This window comes from Haliotis cracherodii, unplaced genomic scaffold (assembly GCF_022045235.1).
Source record: "Haliotis cracherodii isolate W230 unplaced genomic scaffold, xgHalCrac1.p SCAF_16, whole genome shotgun sequence".
NCBI classification, from domain to species: domain Eukaryota; kingdom Metazoa; phylum Mollusca; class Gastropoda; order Lepetellida; family Haliotidae; genus Haliotis; species Haliotis cracherodii.
Window position 1 is genome coordinate 17,219,218 of NW_027266271.1, and position 20,427 is coordinate 17,239,644.

Here is a 20,427-nt window from a genome sequence, read left to right on the forward strand (position 1 = left end):
TTAATTATTAGATTTTCATAGGAGACAGAAGGTATGGATTTCAACTTCTTTACTTTGAGGAACACAAGGTTTTGGAGTATATATTTACTCCTTCATCAGGTGAATTCATAAATTTCTTACCTTTGTGTATCACTTCTAAATGCCATTCAAAGACGACATTTTCGTCTCATCATTTCAATGTAAAAAGGACAAGAATTTCTTTGCTTGTTCCCTTCTTTCTTTCAATTGAAATACATTGTATACATTGTCCTACTAAGACATTCATGCTTGAAGTAAATCACATATATCGACCCCCACTTGGTACAATGTGTGAAGCTGTTGCTAGTGTGCCCCAGCATCATATTGCTGGAATATTGTGAGAGCAGTGGAAAACCATGCTCAGTCACTACACATATCCACAGCTGTTGTACCCAGATGCATTAAACCGTTAGAATGCCTCCCATCTCACAATTTTTCTACAGTTAGATGAGAATCTTACAATTAATTTATTGTGGCCTTGCAATGATATATAAATAGCATCCTGCGTGTAAAAAAGTGTTTCAGGTTATGCAGCTTTGTGTGTAGCGGACCATTTGACTCAGATATAGTATGACAGAGTAAACAGTGGGAAGTACCTACAAAGCTGCACTGAGTTCCCTAATGTCGTGGGAGAGTTCTCACACTATTGTACACCCTGTTTATATCCCTTGATTTCTTTTCGAGTTGTCATGAGGTCATAAGACTTCTCACTCAAACTAACTGAAGTAAAAATTTTGAAAAAGTTGTCACATTACTCCATTACGGCGTACCTCCCTGCCCCCAAACTACATTAAACATGTTTGTCAATAGGTAACATATTTCATACTCTCTGATCAATGAGGCCATCAGCTGAGTATTTCACGTATATTTCAAATCAATAGCGATAGGGACGTGTGCTTCGCACATGACAACACTGTGAGGGATAGGAAATCACTCAACTGTGACCGAAACCTCAGAGGTGGGACAGCCAAGCAGTAGTGAGACCTATCGTGGGTTGTTAGGACATATTATAGCACATCCGCGATCAGCTAGTGTTTACAGGGCTTTAATACTCAGTTATACACTGCCTGGTACTTGGATGATCAGCGGTGAGCTTCATGCGAGGACAGGACATCGTATATAGGCCATGGATACCCTTGCAACTTGTGAGTGTTATTTCGCTAAAGTTTACATTTGTGGTGCTTGTAATAGCCCAATAAACAGGTCAATGTAATGGATGTAAGTTGACGAGATCTGGATAGCGTTTATCTTGAATTGGATATCATCACCCAGTCTAGAGCCAGTTGGCCGTTGGTTGCACTGTATAGGTTGTACAGTGTATGAAGCTGCTGTAGCAGTTTTTTAAGGTCAGTTGGAAGTAAGTGGTGTCTGTCAGTTTCAAATCAGTGGTCTGAGACACAGACGATTGCATATGGCTGTGCAGGGGATTGTAAGGTGTTGTATCAGAGAGTTGAGAGTTCAACCCTGACGATGGCTACACATGCTGGGCTATGTGAGGTGTGGATACGGTAGGACTGTGTAGTATAGAGCTGTATAGTATTTGTGGTTCTATTTCGTATGTCGTGTCCCTGAATTGTGTGTTGTGTATTTATATCTACAGCTGTTTAAGTTTCCAGAATTGATAGTTTTAACGGCAGTTTCATTTTATTTGTTCTTGGGCCTGGTGCAAACTTTTGAACACTTTGGTAACTTTTGTCTTGTACACCGGTCCTCACATATCATAATGGCTTGTCTTTTAATATTGCATCTGTCCCCTTGTGGAACGTTTCTGCAATAAATATTATCTCATCTTATCTTATCTATCTTATCTTATCTTATCACTCCGAGTCTGGTGATATGACCATGTTCATTGTCATCCCTTGAAATTTATTTGTCTGTGCATGTTTTTGTTTTTTTTAATATTCAGATCTTTTACAAATTACCTATGACATTTAACAATCTAATATCCATAGTCATTTCAGTCATAATTGTATGGATTTTTTTTCTAAATTGTAAATGCTAGAGTAAGGTTTTTTTACGAAATATTATTTCCGCTTGTGCACTAGATTTAATCCACTCTTATCTATTTCACAGAGAAAAAAGAAATTAAACAGGAAACATGTGATAGGCCAACCACATGTATCCCCAAGGTGCTTTAGATTGAGTTATGTTATTGGGACTAATTGGAGAAAATCCTAGGTGTGCGTGGCAAGACTATAATAAACTGTCTGTCTGTCTGGTATATGGTGTTTAGTTTGTAAGGCTCCTCATTGTAGTGATTTAGTCTTTTCTTGGGGTGTCATGGGTTAACCACCTTGTGATAACATGTGCACCAGCTAATAGGGTTAATGGAACTAGTTATCAATGTATTTATTTATAGACAGAAAATTAAGTCTGGTGTTTACATTTCAGACCAAGGCCACTCTCACATCAGTGTTCAAGCAGTTATCAGTTTATATGATGTACTTGGAGTTTGGAAAGATTTCAGAATGATTTGGTTATTTATATCTAAGTTGTTGACAAGTAAATAGTACTTTACACAAGAATCTAATAATTCTATTTTTCTAATTCATATTTGAATTTGGAGTTTTGAAAGAGTTCAGATTAATGAAGTTGTTCCTGTTGTAAGTAGTTGACATGTAAATAGTATTTTATATCAACAAGTACCTTAAAATTCTCATTCTTTTTATTTACATATAAATTTGAATGAAAGATTTAATTCTCTTGTCTGTTTGGAGGTTATCTATCCCCTGTTAACGAAGGTTTTATTTCAAGGAAGAGTATCTTCATCATAAATTGATAAAGGTTTCTACTTCCTAGGTCACAGCTTTGTAATCTTCCTAAAAGGTTGAATAGTTGATTGTTATAGTACAAGATTAGAAACACGTCGGTATTTCAGCAAGGCCGTCCCGACCAGATAAGAAACACAAACCGTCATTACTATTTCATCTGTTTTGAGGCAAATGAAAAAGATCCTTAAACATGGATAGGTGCACTTGCTCGTATTCATATACTGAACAAAAAAGTTAGCGATCATGAATATTTGGGGATTTTTTTTATGAAATTATCTGTTCAGTCTTTCGACAAAATATATCCCACAAAATATGCGTGATGCATGTTCAGTAGAGCCTTATTCAACAGTAAAACTGAATATTAATTTTGTATGCGTGGACCGGTCATGCAGTCTCATATATTTGTGTGACAATAGAATCGGCAGATGTATGTGCATAAGAGCAGCTGCGTCGTGACGTCATATGTTACATACTAATAAGGAAATGCTTGGTGATATGAATCTGTCCTGTGTAAACTGAAGCAATGCGAGCATGTATGCATTGCTATGATGGGCTATCATTCACTTTGAGTATTGATAGTTTTCTTCTCAACGTTATTTTACTCGACTTCAGTCTAGGCTATTGCGTATTCTTTAGAGTGATGAAGTTATTTATGTTTTAAGTAGTTGACAGGTGGATAATACTTTATAGCAACAAGGATCTTAAAATCTAATTCTTTTTATAAACATATAAATTTGAATGAAAGATTAAATTCTCTTCTGGTCTATTGTAGGTTGTTTATCCTGAGTAAACAAAGGTTTTATTTCAAGGAAGAGTATCTGCAAACTGTTTCTGAACCTTTTTTAAACATAATTCAGCTGACAACTGTTTCAGGTGACTTCTAATTTACATCTGTCTGTGTGAAGCCCAAAGTGTGTCACATGTCACATTAGTTCTATACATGTCTAAGTACAATGAGCAAGACGTAGCACTTTTTATTCACTGCTGTAGAGTTTGTGTCCACTTGATGCCTGCATTCGATTGGTAAATAATGATCTAAGAAGACATACAGGCACGTAAGCTGAAAAAGCAACATTGGGTAATTATGCACAATGTCGTTACACTTTTGGATTTTTAAAGTTTTTCATGTCTACTTTATGCAAATACACAGCTTGTCTGGAGCTCTGGATTATGGATCATCCAATCACCTCCATGGACACAGTTTGAATATTCAGTACACCAGCCTAAATCAGCTGTTTAATCTAAGCAATTGGTTCAATTCAGAATTGTGAATCAGTTCATTATTGAATCAATGTCCTTTTTGATGTAAGTGACCTATTTTGTTTTATTCTCATAACACCATCCTTTAGGTAAGTAGATATCAAACTTATTTAAAAAAATAATCTGCATTATTCCTGGGTGGCTGAGTGTGTATTTTGACAGTTATTGAGTACTCTGTATATTCAAGAATGCTACCCCCCCCCACCCCCCCCCCACCCCCCCCCCCCCGAGCTGGCAGCCCCAACCCCCACTCAATCGACACCCATGCTTCAGGAAAGCTGTTGAATCTTCAAGGCATGTTCCAGCACTGTTAATCCCATTCAAAGCTTGATTCTCGGGGCTTGGGACATAGTTCCTGTCCCAATGGGGATTATAATGTCATGGTTGGTGGTCAGTGTTGATGTTTTCATGGCTTGTTGTATCAAGTATATACTATCCTGGGTTTACTTGCATGGATGATCTTGTATGATAGGTTTAGTTGGTTGTTACACGAGTCTGTATAATGTCTAGTATAGGACAGCCTTAACTAAAGCTGGACCTATTAGTGTCTGGTCAGGGTCATGTATTGTTAGTTCATGAATTAACTTGTTGAAATTCCGATTTAGGGATATATCTATAGGTATTTGGAAGTAATTATTTTAAATCCTCTCGGACTTAAAGTCTCCATTCAAGACGCCATTGAACAATTGGTTCAGTCAGCATGTTTTTGTCATGAATCCCCATGGGGATTCTAGGGCAGAATAGGTCCCCAGTACCCCATGCTTGTGTCCCTGTGGGGATTCAGGGGTAGAATAGGTCCCCAGTACCCCGTGCCTGTTTCACTGTGGGAATTCTAGGGGAGAATAGGCCCCCAGTGTCTCTTGCCTGTTTCACTGAGGGCATTTTAGGGAAGAATTCGTTCCCAGTACTCATAACAACTGACACAAATGAGGACAGGCAGCAGGGATAGCAATTGGTACCAGCCCCCTTGTCCAGACCAGTTTTGATAACGTTAAAGGTATCCCAAGAGGCAAGTAAAAATTCTGACATTTTGGGAGGTATAAGTTTACCACAATGTTATCATTGTCATATAGCTGGAATATTGCGGCGTTAAACAACAAACAAACAAATAAAAACACTCAATCTCTCCACATTTTCACACTCACTCTCTCTTCACTTTCTCACACTCTCACTCACTCTCTCCTCTCTCACACTCACTCACTCACTCATTCACTCTCTTCACTCTCTCACACTCACTCACTCATTCACTCATTCACTCTCTTCACTCTCTCACACTCACTCACTCATTCACTCATTCACTCACTCACTCTCTCCTCTCTCACACTCACTCACTCATTCACTCACTCACTCTCTCCTCTCTCACACTCACTCACTCATTCACTCATTCACTCTTTCACTCTCTTCACTCTCTCACTCACTCCCTTGAACCAAAGCAGTTTATTATACTTTTTACAACCACTTCTCAACTTAATTGCCAATTTGCTAAGTACCGTATTTTCTTGAGTATAGTGCGCACTTTTTTTCGAAAAAACACAGCTGTGTAGAAGGGGGTGCGCATTATACACGAATTATGAGTTTGGATGTTTTTTTCCCCCCATGGAAAGACATTATCGTGAGCACGAAACGCCGGAAATACCATGTCAACAAATCCATACTGAAGTACGCAAAATAATTATATAATTACACTGTCTGTCTATAAAAAGTGTTCTTTGTATTTCTGGACTTATGTTTGTAACTTACTTTATTAATTTTATTCAAAATTCCTTAAAATATTGTTTTTATTAATTTCGGCGAAATCGTGTGTGAAGCGATCGGAAGATCGCACAACTCACCGTTATTAACAGCAACCACAGTCAGAATACCGCTATTGACGCCTTGAAACGAACTTTAGTTGACAGAGAATGGATACATATATCATAAATGACATACTTTGACTCGTTAAAAGTCATATTTGTTTTTGTTTGACGATTCTATGTCAACATGAAATTCTCGCGCTCACGTGATCCCGTGCGCGTGAGCCTTGACGGTGACCGGTCAGACATGTTCCATGTAAAAAATATTACCCGGGAATAGCGATCAGCTGCTTCGCTTAGGGTTATTATTATTTTAAATATGTTTAGTAAAGGCTGCATATAATTCAGAAAATAATGGAATATATTATTCCTGATAAATAAAATAGTTTCAGATACAATTGTTGCCGATCCTTGCATTAAAAATCCTATAAAGTTATTTCATTGGGTGTGTCTTGACCGAATCACCGGTCGATTCCAAGAAAACGTGTGTACAGCTGATTGCTGTTTCCGGCTTAGTTTATGAGAAAATACACAAGGTAATCTTAATCCCTAGATATAAAACAATGCCTAGCAGAACAATCAATACTATTTAAACGGTAAATAAACATGTCTGGTGATTTTTTATCTCAAATTTCGAATTTGTACTGACGAAGTTTCTCAGCACCCGTTCGTTTGCCGGACTTCGCTGAAAGGGTACGGTGTAAATTTTTTCTGCGCATAATATTCAAATTTCTTTTTTTCCAAAATATTGAACCCGCTAGAGGGGGGTGCGCATTATACATGGGTGCGCACTATACTCAAGAAAATACGGTAAATGCACAGAATTGACTTTGATTAATAACAACCTTTTTAAAACATATTTTTTTTGTATTTTTGATAATTCATTTATAGCAAGATTTGTTTTTAGGAAATGAATATTTAATCGCATTATGACAATACAATTTTTATACTCATTTTGCTTCCTGCCTCTTGGCATATTGACCAAGAAAATCAATATGGCAAATATCAAACTGTTCTGGTCTAGTTAACTGATATCATGGCGTTTAATTAAAGCCAAACTCCCACGACTGGGATGAACTATACTGTTGTGGACATAACTAAATGATTACATTGTGATAAGTTGCGTTATAACTGTTAGGCCCGGTATTACCCTTCCTGAAAGTTTGAATGCAGATCCCATATTTTCAGTATTGTTTGTCATTTCCTTAGAAGAGGCTGCACTGCCCCTTGTGAGACACAGGATTTAAAGGTCTGTTTAGAGGGTATTTGTGATTCAGCAGTGTGGTACACGGGACGTAACTAAAATGAAATTTTAAAATTATAATGGTGTATGTAAAATTGTCCTTGATATAGGATATTTTTTCAGTAATTTAACTTCAAATCATTCCCTTTCATGACCTGGGAAATGTTCTGTAGGTTTTTGTTCTGCATTTGTTCTGCATTTGTTGAGTGAATTCTGATATGTGCTTTTGAAATTTGAGTTAAGTAGAATTCAGGATTCGGGGGTGAGCAAATGAGTCTCAGAGTGGGAAATTAGATGGTATTTGGGGAAACCTTCTTAAAACCTGTCATCGAGAATCTTATGAAGTTTACTTAATCTAACGTGATGTTCCCGTAGATATCTTCAGCAGCTTCCAGAAGGACTCGGCACTGGGATGAGGCGAGTTGAATTAACATGTAAATTGGTAATAAATGCAACTTAAATTGACAGCTTTATTTGTACTTTCGTTTTCAAATAAAACCAATTTACTTCGACAAAGCCAAGTCAAGATTGAGTCAACAAAGAAAGTAAGCAATAAATTGTAAATTGACTATTGTGGGAGTCAGTCAGGGATTTGCTGAGCTTTGTATTCAAGTCCATTGAGCGAGTTCCTGCCATTTCTGTTGCCTGAACTTCAAAACATGCACAAGTGTTCCACCTGTAGTTACCATGACACATTATCTCGTCGTCAACCTTGACCTTTGTACAAGACTTGGTAGTTCTTGTAGCCACAAAGGTCGGGACGGGACTTATGAGGTCAAATGAAGACTTGTTGATGAAATGAAATGATTGTCTGGACAGGCTGAGGCGTTTGTGGCCATTGTGGTTGTTATAGGGAGTGTCTGATGTTTACAGCCTGTCCTATTGTGAAGGCCCCAGACCATGTGTCTAGTTTATGTAAACAGTGGATTTATAGTGTCTCTTTATTAAATAAAACATAATTAATTTGAATTTAACATTTCTTAGATGTTACTCTGCAAGATGAGTCCCTGTTTGTACTGTTGTTGTGCCTCGTCAGTATTTCCTTCTGATTTTAGAATTCATCTGCTCATGATGATAAGGTGTTTCATCATTTTCAGCTTGGCCTGTAATCCCTTGTTTAGCGTCTGCCTGTCAGGTGACGTTGATCATAACTTGGGATTGCAATGTTAAAGCATCTGATGGATGTTGGATGAAATAAATTCAGCTGCAGGAAACGTCACATATAAGCTGATTCAACCTCTTGTCTTGTCTCCAATTTATAAATTACACATTTATGAAAGAATTTTATTACTTATTCTTTTGAAAAAAGGAAATGTCAAACTATCATCAACTCTTTTGTGGTATTTTATGATAGTTTCATGGGGTTCATGGCACATAAGGTTTTAAATCGGAGCATAAAAACGAAAAGTGTGTCTTTCAAGCTGAAGGACATGTCGTTAATGTGACTGGCTATGGAAGACCAGTGAGAGCTGTTTTTGTTATGTTCTGTAGTTGCTGAAGCAACTCCAACGTGAAAAACAATAATCCAATTGATCATCTAAGCGTTACATACAACTGCTTGTGTTCCCAAAATACATCAGATGATTCCTATTTATGACCAACCAGGAGAAAAGGGACCTTATATGAGTGCTAGGATACAATTGTGCTGTGACATCATAAAGAACGACGTTTGAAGTCGACTTACTTCCGTAAAAATCACCATTAGTTCTTAATGTAATAAAAACATCATTTCAAAGCATGTCGGCATACATGTCAACTTTCAATTACTCACACATATATAAAAACTGAAATTATTACATAAACAGGCATAAGTCTTAAAATGGGATTTTGTTGAAAATGAGTCCAAAGGTTTGATGTCATGTATCTCTGTAATAAGTGTAAATTGAAGCCTGTGAATTGTATTTTTGTGGTCTTAAGATACTGTAGTTTTACATTGTATAGTAAAATAAGAATTCAAAATGTGATTTTCACCCATAAGGTCCCTTATCTCATGGTTGGTCACTATGAAAGGGCCACGCTGTGGGGACGCGGTATGGAATGGAGGAATTCTGAGTTAGAATTGGTCCCCATGCTGGTCGTTTGAGGTGACGAAATTGATCAAGTGTCATGATCGAGGACTTGGTTATTGGCGTTTCAGTGCACCCCAACAACATTGATCGTTGCTCATAATATCAATCACTGGATTTGTTTGTCCCTACTTGATTATTTACAGGCTGCTGTCATACAGCTGGCATATTGTTGTGTGCAGCATACACAGAAAGAACAAAATGATGATGTCGAATTCAAAAGTAGCTTCCAGTCATTTGAACTTATTTATGTCAGAGGCTTTCTGTTGTTCAATAGGTTGACGTATTGAGTTTGATTGATAATTTGTACAATTATTGCCCCTAAAGATAAACATTTATTCATAATATAATTTTTAATCTGATTGTTGTGTAAAAAGCAATCAGCAGATTCAGTGTCATCGACATTGAGACTCCCTGAAATGGATATGTGCAAATATCAGAAAGTTACGTCAGATATCAGAAAGTTACGTCACTCAATCATGCTAGCTTATCGGTATTTTTGTACGTGGCATTGCTCGCTTTTCACTATTGACAAAGTTCCCACTTTGAGTTACCATACGGTGTCAGCAGGTTGGCAAAAGAAAGATTAAATTGTCACCTAAAAATATATCACCGAAAAAAGTCTTTGCACCTTGTGACCCTCCTTCGACAGTAACAAGATGATTCACCTCCTAAAATCATGTAGACACCACCAAGGACACATAATTCAGAGCCGAATGTGAAAGAGGAGAACTTGGACAATATACGTTGAATATCCTCTGTCATTCCTAATTCTTAGGCAAGGTGCACTGAGGTTTTCCAAAAACAAAATCTTGCTCCTAAATTCATGATTCCTCTTTTAAACGTGCTCCTGTGCCGTTTGGCATTTTCATGTCAAGTCCTCGTCAAGAAATGTATCAATAATTCAAGGTTGACATATCATATTTCCTCACTTGTGTTTCAACTTTCAAGTGCAGCCCTCTTTAAAATGATATATTTATGTCTGAGTCACAGGGTAATTTCTACCTTGAGTTTATATGGAAATAGATGTTTAAGGTTAAAATGCAATATTTTTTTCAAGTTAATAGATTATGAATCAGCTGCCTGGAATGTGTATGTATAAACGACTGTTGGGTTACACACATATTATAGCCATGTCTTTCTGTTTACAGAGCGTCATGGGTGAATGGAGAAGACTGAAAGATGAATAACGCAAGTCGATCTTAATGAGAACGTGCACCCTGGGCTTGCTACTTTTGCACCGACAAGTGAGCCTCCATTGAGACTGTATCATTGCCACAAAGGAGAAATGGCTATTGGGTACATCGGGTGATGTTTACCAACGTCACACTTCATTTGTGGTATAGTAACAGCGTCTCTTCAACTGTGGATATCTACGACAGTTATAGCCTCACCTTTGTATAATTCTCGCCTACACCTTCAGGACTGGTTAGTACACTGAATCGTTGACATCTGTGAAGTTTATCGTTAATACATTGGATGTCTGCCTGACAGATTTCTGCTTCGGTGAAGTTCTTGTAACAACATCCTATTACTACTGATGCCAATTACCTTTGCGTCTGCTCCAGTTAACGGCTGCTCCAGTTGACGTCTGCTACTTACCACTTCAAGAAATTACAGAAGCCAGCTTCGACAGATACATTGATTTACCGTTGTTTATTGGATTTGGGGATGAAGTGGACCTTAATTGGATTGATTTAGTCAACCTTGTTCCAAACTCAACAAACAGACTACCACCTCCCTTAAAGCATTCTACACAGTTTGTGTCAATAAATAATGAATAGAATACTTCTATTTACATGAGGAAAGTTTGAATGTCAGCCTGTCTTGGTGGATTTTCACCAACTCATGTCTCAATTCATTTAGATTGGCTACATGGTTTGCTGAAAGGAACACCAAGTCATCTACCCAATGTAATTCTCGTGTGGAACCTGTTGCTTGTCTCGACACTATAAAAAACACTGTGTAATCTGACGTCTGCTGCTGTTTGAATTCCGTCTGCTATCCTGTGGAGGGAAGTGTGACTAAAAGTTATTTGAGGTGAGCCTGATAAAGTAATATCAGCTTCAGCTGTCTGCTGCCTTGCTTACACCATGCAAGGATGGGACGAGTTCGTGTACTGAAGTCATGATAATGGTTCAGATCAATATTGAAGCCAACTGCGACTAAAACTAAAGTCAACAGGACTTACATGAATTGACAGAGATATTGAATGTTCTTCCTACTAAGACTGACGTCTGCTTGGCTGACCCGAGCCCCCGATAAAACCATTACTAGCAATCAATATACATTGTTGGTCCAGTGAAGACATTATCAACAACGACCTTAACTATTATGACTGGCATGCCCTGAACTGACATCAACCATAAAGTTGTCTGCCCTGCTCCAAGTGTCGTCTGCTCCACGTGTCGTCTGCTACAAGTGATAGCCTTCTGCTGCCTCCATAACAGAATGAATGAATACAGAAGAACTTGTAGAGAGTAAGAAGCCTACGATCAGGTTGTTGTTTATCTACATGTGGTCTATGCTCCCTGGCGTCTGCTCTGCCGCGTGGTCTGAATGACACACAGTTGGAAAGTATGCCGGTGTAATATGTGAGACATAGGCTCACCTAATGGCCAGCTTGACCCTCAGGGGGGCATCGTGGCAACAGTGTTTACCTGTCGAGATCGCTTTCATACCTCCCTCTGATATTCTCTGAGTTCGTCAAGGTGTGTCACTTGTAAAAAAGGAAACAACATTTTTTGCCAGTTGCTCTGTGAGTCAGTTGGATTTACATTCTCATCGGAGGAGCTGCAGGTTCAGGTTAAGCTTATCATGTGAGAGGTTATAACAGGAGAGCAAATTGTGATATATACACTTCTACATATTCTGGACCTTGGATATTTGTCCTGCTTACAGTATTTCTTATGCAGTGGGAAACGGACCAGCTGAGAACAGTAACAATCAGGACATTCTGAATGTGCTATCAGTCGAAGGTCCACTAGATATCATTTATGGTGTTTATGTTTATGAATTGAGAGTATCAACTTCATGTTATTGGACATAAAGAGGGATTATGTTACAATCACAAGGTTAGTATTTGTGTCAGTAACGGTTTGGGATTGTTGTCGTGAACTTCAAAGTTGAGACTTTCTACATTTTGTTCCGCGAATAATATGCAGGTGTTTCATCTGTGGGAACTGACAGATGTTTTCATTTCCATTTTGCTGAAACTTTGCTACCCTCAATGTAATTCCCATGCTTTTTGTCGCCACTGTACGCTACATTCACCATCCACCGACCAGACCTTTTTTGTTTTGAGTAGGGGCTGAATCGTTGATAAATATTTTGCACAGGTGGTTTTCACAGGATTATGGGATTATAGAAGGGATGTTGCGGATGCAGCAGTTTAGAATGTTGACAGGGAGAGCTGACAGTCACGCCAGTGTGGAACATGTTTACATTTTACTTTGTCAGAATCCACCTCAGCGTGAAAATTGTCCTAACATTTGAACAAGGGTATTGCCAGACTGTTCATTTGTAAATCTGTGTACAGTTGAACAATATGGGGAACAAAATTGGATCGTCTGGGGAAAAAGACCTCGACTCTCCGGAGCCGAGGGGACGAAGTTGGTCGTTTCACGGGATTGTGTCGCGCGCCCGAAAAGGATCCAAGAGTCCACATAGACAGAGAAGCTCTTCTCTTTCCGATACGAGTAAGAGTAAAAAGGCTGGTGGGAAGACCAATGAAATGTCACCCACTTCTCAGCGGGAAAGTTTTAAACAGTCACGGAATTCAGGTGAAATACCTTCGTCCGCTAGAAGGGAACTTTTCAAACAGTCAAGGAATTCTCGTGAAATTGCCCAGTCAGCTCAGCGTGAACTATTAAAACAGTTAGAACTTGCAGGTGACAAGAATGCACCAGTAGGATCGTTGAGAAAGGTAAGCCCTCTGCAGCAGCTTTCACAGGTAGCCGAGGCCGGATCGCATACCAAGCACTCGGTGGAGAGTGACATGAAAACAGAGGATGCAGGTATTGTGACTAGCGGGCATAATGACAGGGGAGCTAAAGACCTCCCCCACACTACAGATTCCGGGTACAGTACAGCATGCAGGAAACTTGTCAGTCACGACTCTGGTGACACTGGTGATACGTCTGCAGCTAAGTTCAGGGAGATCTCGCACTCCCTCTACAATGATAAGTTGCTTGAACTGTGTAAACGGAGAGGCTTAGCTAGTATGAACAGGGATCTGTCCATGTCGCAAAACAGCATGCTCATTACGATGTCAAGTCCGAATATTAAGAAGGCCAAATCACCTTCAGTTCATAGCCTAACTTCACATAAGTCTCATTATGTAAGCTCGGACGCATTGTCCGAGTTGGAACGCTCCATGGATCAAGATCATGATGAGTTTGATGAAGAGTATGATATTCGTCCGAGGACGTACTCGGCAACAATTTTGGAATTAAGCAGCAGGAATAAAAGTCGTATTGCCATGGGTGCGACTAGTGCTAGGTTACGTCATTTTCAAAGAGAGGCTTCATTTGATGGTGCGATTTCTACTAGTCCACGTAAAGAGGAGATAGCACAGGCACAGAGAATACTTGTAGCTCGGGCATTAAAAACTGCAAGTCCTGTGAATGAAAATTCTCCAAATGACAAGAATATGTCACGAGAAAATGAGCACTCAGGAATTCATGAAAGAAGTCGAATATATGGGAGCCCAACTTCAGGAATGAACATGCCGCATAATTTCAGACATAAAGGGAATCTAAGCCCTCTTCCAGAAATCCACGAAAACGGAACATTAAGTTCAAGTGTACCAGTTCAATTTGGGTTTCCTGGAAACGTTGGTCCCCCGACTTCCTATTCCGCTACGACAGACGACATGGAGTACAATCGGGAGCGGAGTAGCAGTCTTTCGGTGATGTCCCCAAGAACACGCAGGAGCGTTCCAGCTAAGCTGAGTTCCTCCTCATTGCAACAACTGGAGGAAGAGGGTATGCGTGCAAGGAGCCATAGTATATCGTCTTTGAGGGGCGGAATACGACCTCAGATTATAAGTGGTGCTTTGTTTTCACAAATTACTTCCCCTGAACGAGCGTGGAATTACAGTGTGTCCTCATTGGCGGAATTACCTGTTACTGTTCATTACGCAAGGATGCCTCCTCCACAAGGTAAGATTGACGCTTCTTTGATTGAGTTTGAATATTGGTATTGTGAAAATTTATTCATTTTCAGATGTTGATGGTCTTAATCGAAGTATTAAAAGTTGTCATGTCAGCATTTTTTAATTAAGACTATTTGAAATATTTTCAGGTGTTAGTTGACCAAATCAATGTGTAAAGACGTGGAAAATGGACTGTCTGGTTAATTAATATATTTTTCAAATGATTAATGAAGTTATTTAATTATGTTTGATAAACTTGTGACATTTAGTTCACTGTATAGTCATAGTAGCTAGAATGAATGATTTGTTCTTAAAACAGCATCTACAGAGAAAAATTAGTAACAGCAAATATGCATTTATCAGAACTATAATAGGTTCTTTTCAAAGAATGAATACATTAATTTATGTCAGTTTTCTGTACAATGAGAATGTGGTGTAAATATACCAACAACCACTTAACCGTTATAGCCTAATATCTCTGTGACTGTTTTAGTTTCATGTATTTTTGATAAAGTATATTCTCATGTATATGTCAAACGTTTAAGATGACATTTGAACCGGGGCGGTCGGGTAGCCTAGTGGTTACAGCGTTCGCTCGTCACGCCGAAGACCTGGTTCGATTCCCGACATGGGTACAATGTGTGAAGCCCATTTCTGGTGTCCCCCGCCGTGATATTGCTGGAATATTGCTAAAAGCGGCGTAAAACCATACTCACTCACTCACATTTGAACCAGAATTAATCTCACACAAGATTTGTAGTTAAGATCACAAGATAAAGATACAATTGATCAATTGCTGTTACTGAAGCTCAGTTACCCAATTGTGTCTGTCAGTATCATTTAGAGACACAGAGACATGTTTGTGAATAATACCTGTGGCATGCTAAGGTGTAGAGTTGAGAACAGCCCTACAGTGTTACTTACATTATATACACACTAGGCCTTTGTGTGGGTGTTCAGTACAGTAATTACAGGTGAGAATACAGGTGAGACTGCATCACTGAGAGGTGATGAAGCATAGGGAGGATCATGCTGCTGTACCTTTCTTCTTTTTTCCAACAATGGAAGCCACGAGAAACCGTTTAAGATCTTATTTTATAGTTCTGCAAAGAATTGTATTCTTTATTTATTTTTTAAAATTATATATCTACTTGAGAAGGTTTTCATGTATGGTATCATAATCAGGTGATTACTGAATGTGTGAAATTAAAATATTTAAATACAATTTTGAATGTTTTTGAGAACTTCGGTTTGTAATAATTTATTTCATTTAGGACATGTTTTACTTGAACTTATCTCCTGTTTTTTTTATCATTGGCTTTTTCATTCCGACATCTGTTTTGGATTCTTCATCCTCTATGACTGTTTATGACAACCATGAATCATAAACCGGATCCATCTCAAGACAATCCCTGATATGTCATCGTCTTCCGTCACTGTTCCGTGTTAGTTTGGTCATCATCCACTAATAATAACTCCGACCACGTTTGTTCCTAAGTTTAGAAACGCCAACCCAACAGACGTTAAGGGCCACCGATTCTTTCAGATCACTGTACCCAGGATCCATCTCAAGACAATCCTTGATACATCTTCTGTCACTGTTTCGTTCTTATTTGGTTGTCATCCACTAATAATAACCCCAGCCATGTTTGTTCTTAGAAAAAAACAAAAGTCTGTTACCTTGTTTTAAGTTTTGAAACACTAACTCAACAGAGGTTAAAAACCGCTGACTTTCATATCACTATAGTTAATTGGACATGGCATGACTGATTGACATTATTAATATGAAGGAATCAGTTGGTTCTTTAGAGCAGTAATGAAACATTCCTGTGGTTGTGAGGAGTTGTTAGGTAGGTAATAGAGTAGCCATAAAACACAGCAATTAGGTGGCGGGCCAGAGCCATTGAAAAGTATTCACCTCCCAAATATTGGGATATGGGATAAGATTAGCTGTTTGTAAATACAGTAAATGTCCTATTCAGTATTAAGACGTGATATCAATATTTTCCTTGGGGTTAAGTATTACAAAACACAGACTTTGTTCTTGGTAAATTTAGTCCAGGTAGGCTGTTCCCTCGTGAGGTCGAGAAGTGGAAAGGTATTTGGGTGTTCTTGGTTTTACATTTGTATGCCAGTAATCAAATGGGAATTGTAAGCATGTACCACATATTTGTCATATTTGACAAGTCTTCCGTATCTTAATTCAGGTGTAATGGCCCATTAAGGTTGCAGTCAGAGTTTAAAATAGCTGTCCCGGAATTCGGGCCTGATAATTCAGAAGCATACAAGATGATTAAAATTCACAAGATAACATTTCATTGAAACTGTGGCTTGTTACCGTATTACTTCTAACAACCGTTCAGTATTCCTTTTTGTTCTGGTATTGATGTCATTGGGGGCGGTCGGGTAGCCTAGTGGTTAAAGCGTTAGCTCGTCACGCTGAAGACCCGGGTTCGAATCCCGACATGGGTACAATGTGTGAAGCCCATTTCTGGTGTTCCCCGCCGTGATATTGCTGGAATATTGCTAAAAGCGGCGTAAAACCAAACTCACTCTCTATTGATGTCATTATTGCTTGTTTGGGGCACAGGTGGCCCAGTTGTCTATGGCACCATACAATGTGCAGAGTTTTGTCCCTTAGGTGTGTCAGGAAACTACGATCATGGGTTGAAATCCTAGATTCCCTGATTATGTATGCATTAAGGTGTAATCATTATTTGTTGCTTAAGCTAAGAGTTACGCTGTGACTGGAAGCAATTGAGAATTTATGTTCTTAGGCACTGTTACCTTTTTGGACAGATGGTGTGAGGCCATTGTTTAATGGGTAGACATTGTGTATGTGTTTATTTGTGGAACTATGGTATTAACAGACAGGATATGTGATGACACAAAGTGACCCAAATTGAAATTTGCATAAACCAACATGAACATTGTTGACATCTCCAGTGGGTGTTGCCATTTTTCAGTGAATAACACCAGGTCCTGCTCATCACACCTGTAAGGTTCCAGGACCTAAGGGGGCGGTCGGGTAGCCTAGTGGTTAAAGCATTCGCTCGTCACGCCGAAGACCCGGGTTCGATTCCCGATATGGGTACAATGTGTGAAGCCCATTTCTGTTGTTCCCGCTGTGATATTGCTTGAATATTGCTAAAAGCGGCGTAAAACCATACTCACTCACTCACTCACTCCAGTACCTAAGTATTTATAACTCTAATATATTACTGCTGTGAAGACGATGGTAATACAATAACATTTGCATATCTTAGTTCAATCCATATCCAAATATAAGGGAAGGTAGATGGGTTTGTTTTGTTTAATGTTTGTTTGTTTGTTTTAATTTTTTTTTGATTTTTTTTTTTGTGGTGTGTGGCTAATATTTTCTTTGCAGTACAAGCCTGCTTTCAAATGAAAATAATGACTGGTTGATCTATAGTGAACTGTTAGTGGTATGTAATAATGACAATACTTGGTAGGTGGTAAATATAAGTCACTGACGCCAGTAAATATCCAGTTTTGATTATCTGACAAAACAAATTCCATTGGGAGTAAAAGGCAAAATAGCCGTAAAAATTATTTGAAAGGATAACTGAAAATCAGTGATGACACCAGTTTTTTGCGAAAAGGGTGCAACTCGAAAATAAAGTTCAGACTTGCGTGAGCCCAGAAACCATAAACAGACATATTTTTCTTTGGCCTTGGTTTTCAGACGATGCATTAAATGACTAACCTTTCAGCTATTTCAGTAAAGTACCTATATTTACCAAATGGTACGTGTCTGTGGTCTGTTAGAGTCTCATGATGGTATGAACGTAGTATCACTAGGATTGAATATATGTAATTAGCTACGGTAAAAGCACTTTCATGGCAACTGTTCACATTCTGCTTTGTCATTACAATCTGTTCGGTTATGTTAATGACTACAACAGCTATATTACGACCTGAAATCATTGCTTTTAAATTGAATCTGGAATAATTGGATTTTATTTAATGATTTTTTTAATATATTTACATGTAATTACCAAATTAAATCTTGCCTGTGATTTCAAGTTTCTTGCTGCAGTCTACAAAGCTCAGTTAAATATTGGTTCTATATGCTTAAAGTTTTAGATCCTTTCACTGTCAGTCTTGATGACAGAGATCACAACCAATCTCAAGTTGAACAAAGTGTAATTGAATATTACTTGAAGTCGACCATCAGACGAGATGGTTTTATCTGCTAAATATTCAAACAGAAATAATATTTTTAACATTCACGAATTGTCTAAGTTGTATTAACTCTTGACTCTTTTGGACTGTTTGAAAGGATTATGAGATCAGCTGTTATGCAATATGTAAATATTACATAATATGCTTCAGGTATTAAGAGCTCAGTAAGTCCATTCTTGAATTGGGGTGCAGAAATGGGGATTAACGTCCAGGTAGGAATCTTGGGAATGAAGGTGAGTGGGGGAAAATGAAGAGATTTCTTGGTCTTCAGCAAACCATGCTTGTCATAAGAAGCGACTCTGCTTGTCATACAAGGCGACTAATTGGATCGGGTGGTCAGGCTTGCTGAGTTGGATCATGCATATCATTGTTTCCCAATTGCGTAGATCGATGCTCATGATGTCAATCACATGATTGACTTGTCCAGACTCGACTATTAACAGACAACAGTCATACAGCTGGAATATTGATAAAGGTGGCATGAAAAAGATACAGCCAAACAAACAAATATTGTATTTCAGTGAAAGAGTAATATCCCATTGTACCAAATACAATAAAAGTTACCAAATTGTTTTTAAACCTCCTCACAAATAGTAAGTTTCTGACAGCCTTTCCTTCTCGACCATTGAATCACTGCTACTCAGGGTTGGGGTCGGGATCGAGATCGTGTTTAACTGATACACCTTATGCCTTTTTACAGGGCTTCAGATAACATGATGAAATCGCACCTGCCATGATAATGAGGATGTAGAGATGCTGCAATTTGCCATCACTGAGTGTTTAAACCGTAGGACATCTACAAGTTTAGGTATTTAATTGAGTGTGTTTGGCAAGACCAGGTGTGTATTCAAACAGGGACAAGATAAGAACAGGTGCAAAAATACAACAGGCGAACTCTCTATGTGAGAAAACCAATGGCAAGCCTGTCTATGCAAACAGGGTGGCTGCATGATACATGCCCATGTGGTAGTGCAGGAAGGAGTCTCTCGAGGGATGGGGTGCTTGGTCAGGTTGTGTACATGATACAGTGAATAAATTGAAAGTGATTACGTGGCATTTGATTGGCTAACCAAGCCATTTTTTGTATGTTGGGTACCACAAACCACGCTGACAGGCTACTGTTTCTTGATTGGTTGATAATAGAATGGGCGGGGCTTGTGTTGCATTATTGTGCTGCATGATGTCTCTGATTTTGTTTTGCTGTCTATCGTTTTTTCTGTGTTAATGATTACATAAGCAGTCTGTGAAGTTATTATTGTTGACGTATTAATTTTAAGTTTTTGTGTTTATGGAGTTATTCAGGTTTACACAGTATGCATGGTGTTTTATGTTTGTACCGCCATTAAAGCAAAAATATTAAAGTCAATTCTTAATCATTTTTAAGAGGTGCTTTTAGGTTTGAAGAGCAAGTGGGTGATTTTTGTGCAGGTTATCAGTATTGAAGCAATATCAATGCAGGGAACATTAGGAACTTTGTAGCCATTTTGGTTATGGAACCCTGGTCTACAGTTCAGTGAGCAAACCATTGAGTGAGTGAGTTAGGTTTTATGCTGCTTTTGTCAACACTCCAGCAACTTCTCTGCAGGTTTCACAAATTGTGCCCATGTGGGGAATCGAACCTGGGCAAGCATGACAAGCAGACGCTTCAACCACTGGACCCCCCCGACTACGTCCCTAGTTACATAAGTAAGGTGGCAGGAAGACAAGCAATATGTGGTGAAGCAACAGTGAGTGATGCTGTCCTGTCATCGGTCAGACTATCCTGCAAGGCATATTCCTGTTAGCAATGACTAAGGTCAGGGTCAGGTTAAAATATTGGCTCTGCAAAACTCTTTCATTTTAACTGTTGTTGTCTGCTCCAGACAGTTTGAGAGTAAATGTAAACTGCTGATGCTGCAGAATGCACCTTTCATTT

At 38.7% G+C, this 20,427-nt stretch overlaps 1 protein-coding gene across 5 annotated transcripts in view; it reads left to right on the top strand.

Annotated features, from left to right (window-relative positions):
* Positions 1 to 20,427, top strand: part of LOC139463886 (protein TANC1-like) — a 170,087-nt gene that overhangs the window by 19,659 nt on the left and 130,001 nt on the right. For 4 of the 5 annotated variants that reach the window (XM_071245297.1, XM_071245299.1, XM_071245300.1 and 1 more), the window contains exons 1-2: positions 1,021 to 1,163; positions 10,303 to 14,313. In XM_071245297.1, coding sequence (XP_071101398.1) covers positions 12,699 to 14,313 — 1,615 coding nt within the window. In that variant the 5' untranslated portion in view covers positions 1,021 to 1,163; positions 10,303 to 12,698. Of the gene's footprint in view, positions 1 to 1,020; positions 1,164 to 10,302; positions 14,314 to 20,427 lie in introns of those variants that run through there. The other variant, XM_071245298.1, reaches the window with a different exon arrangement.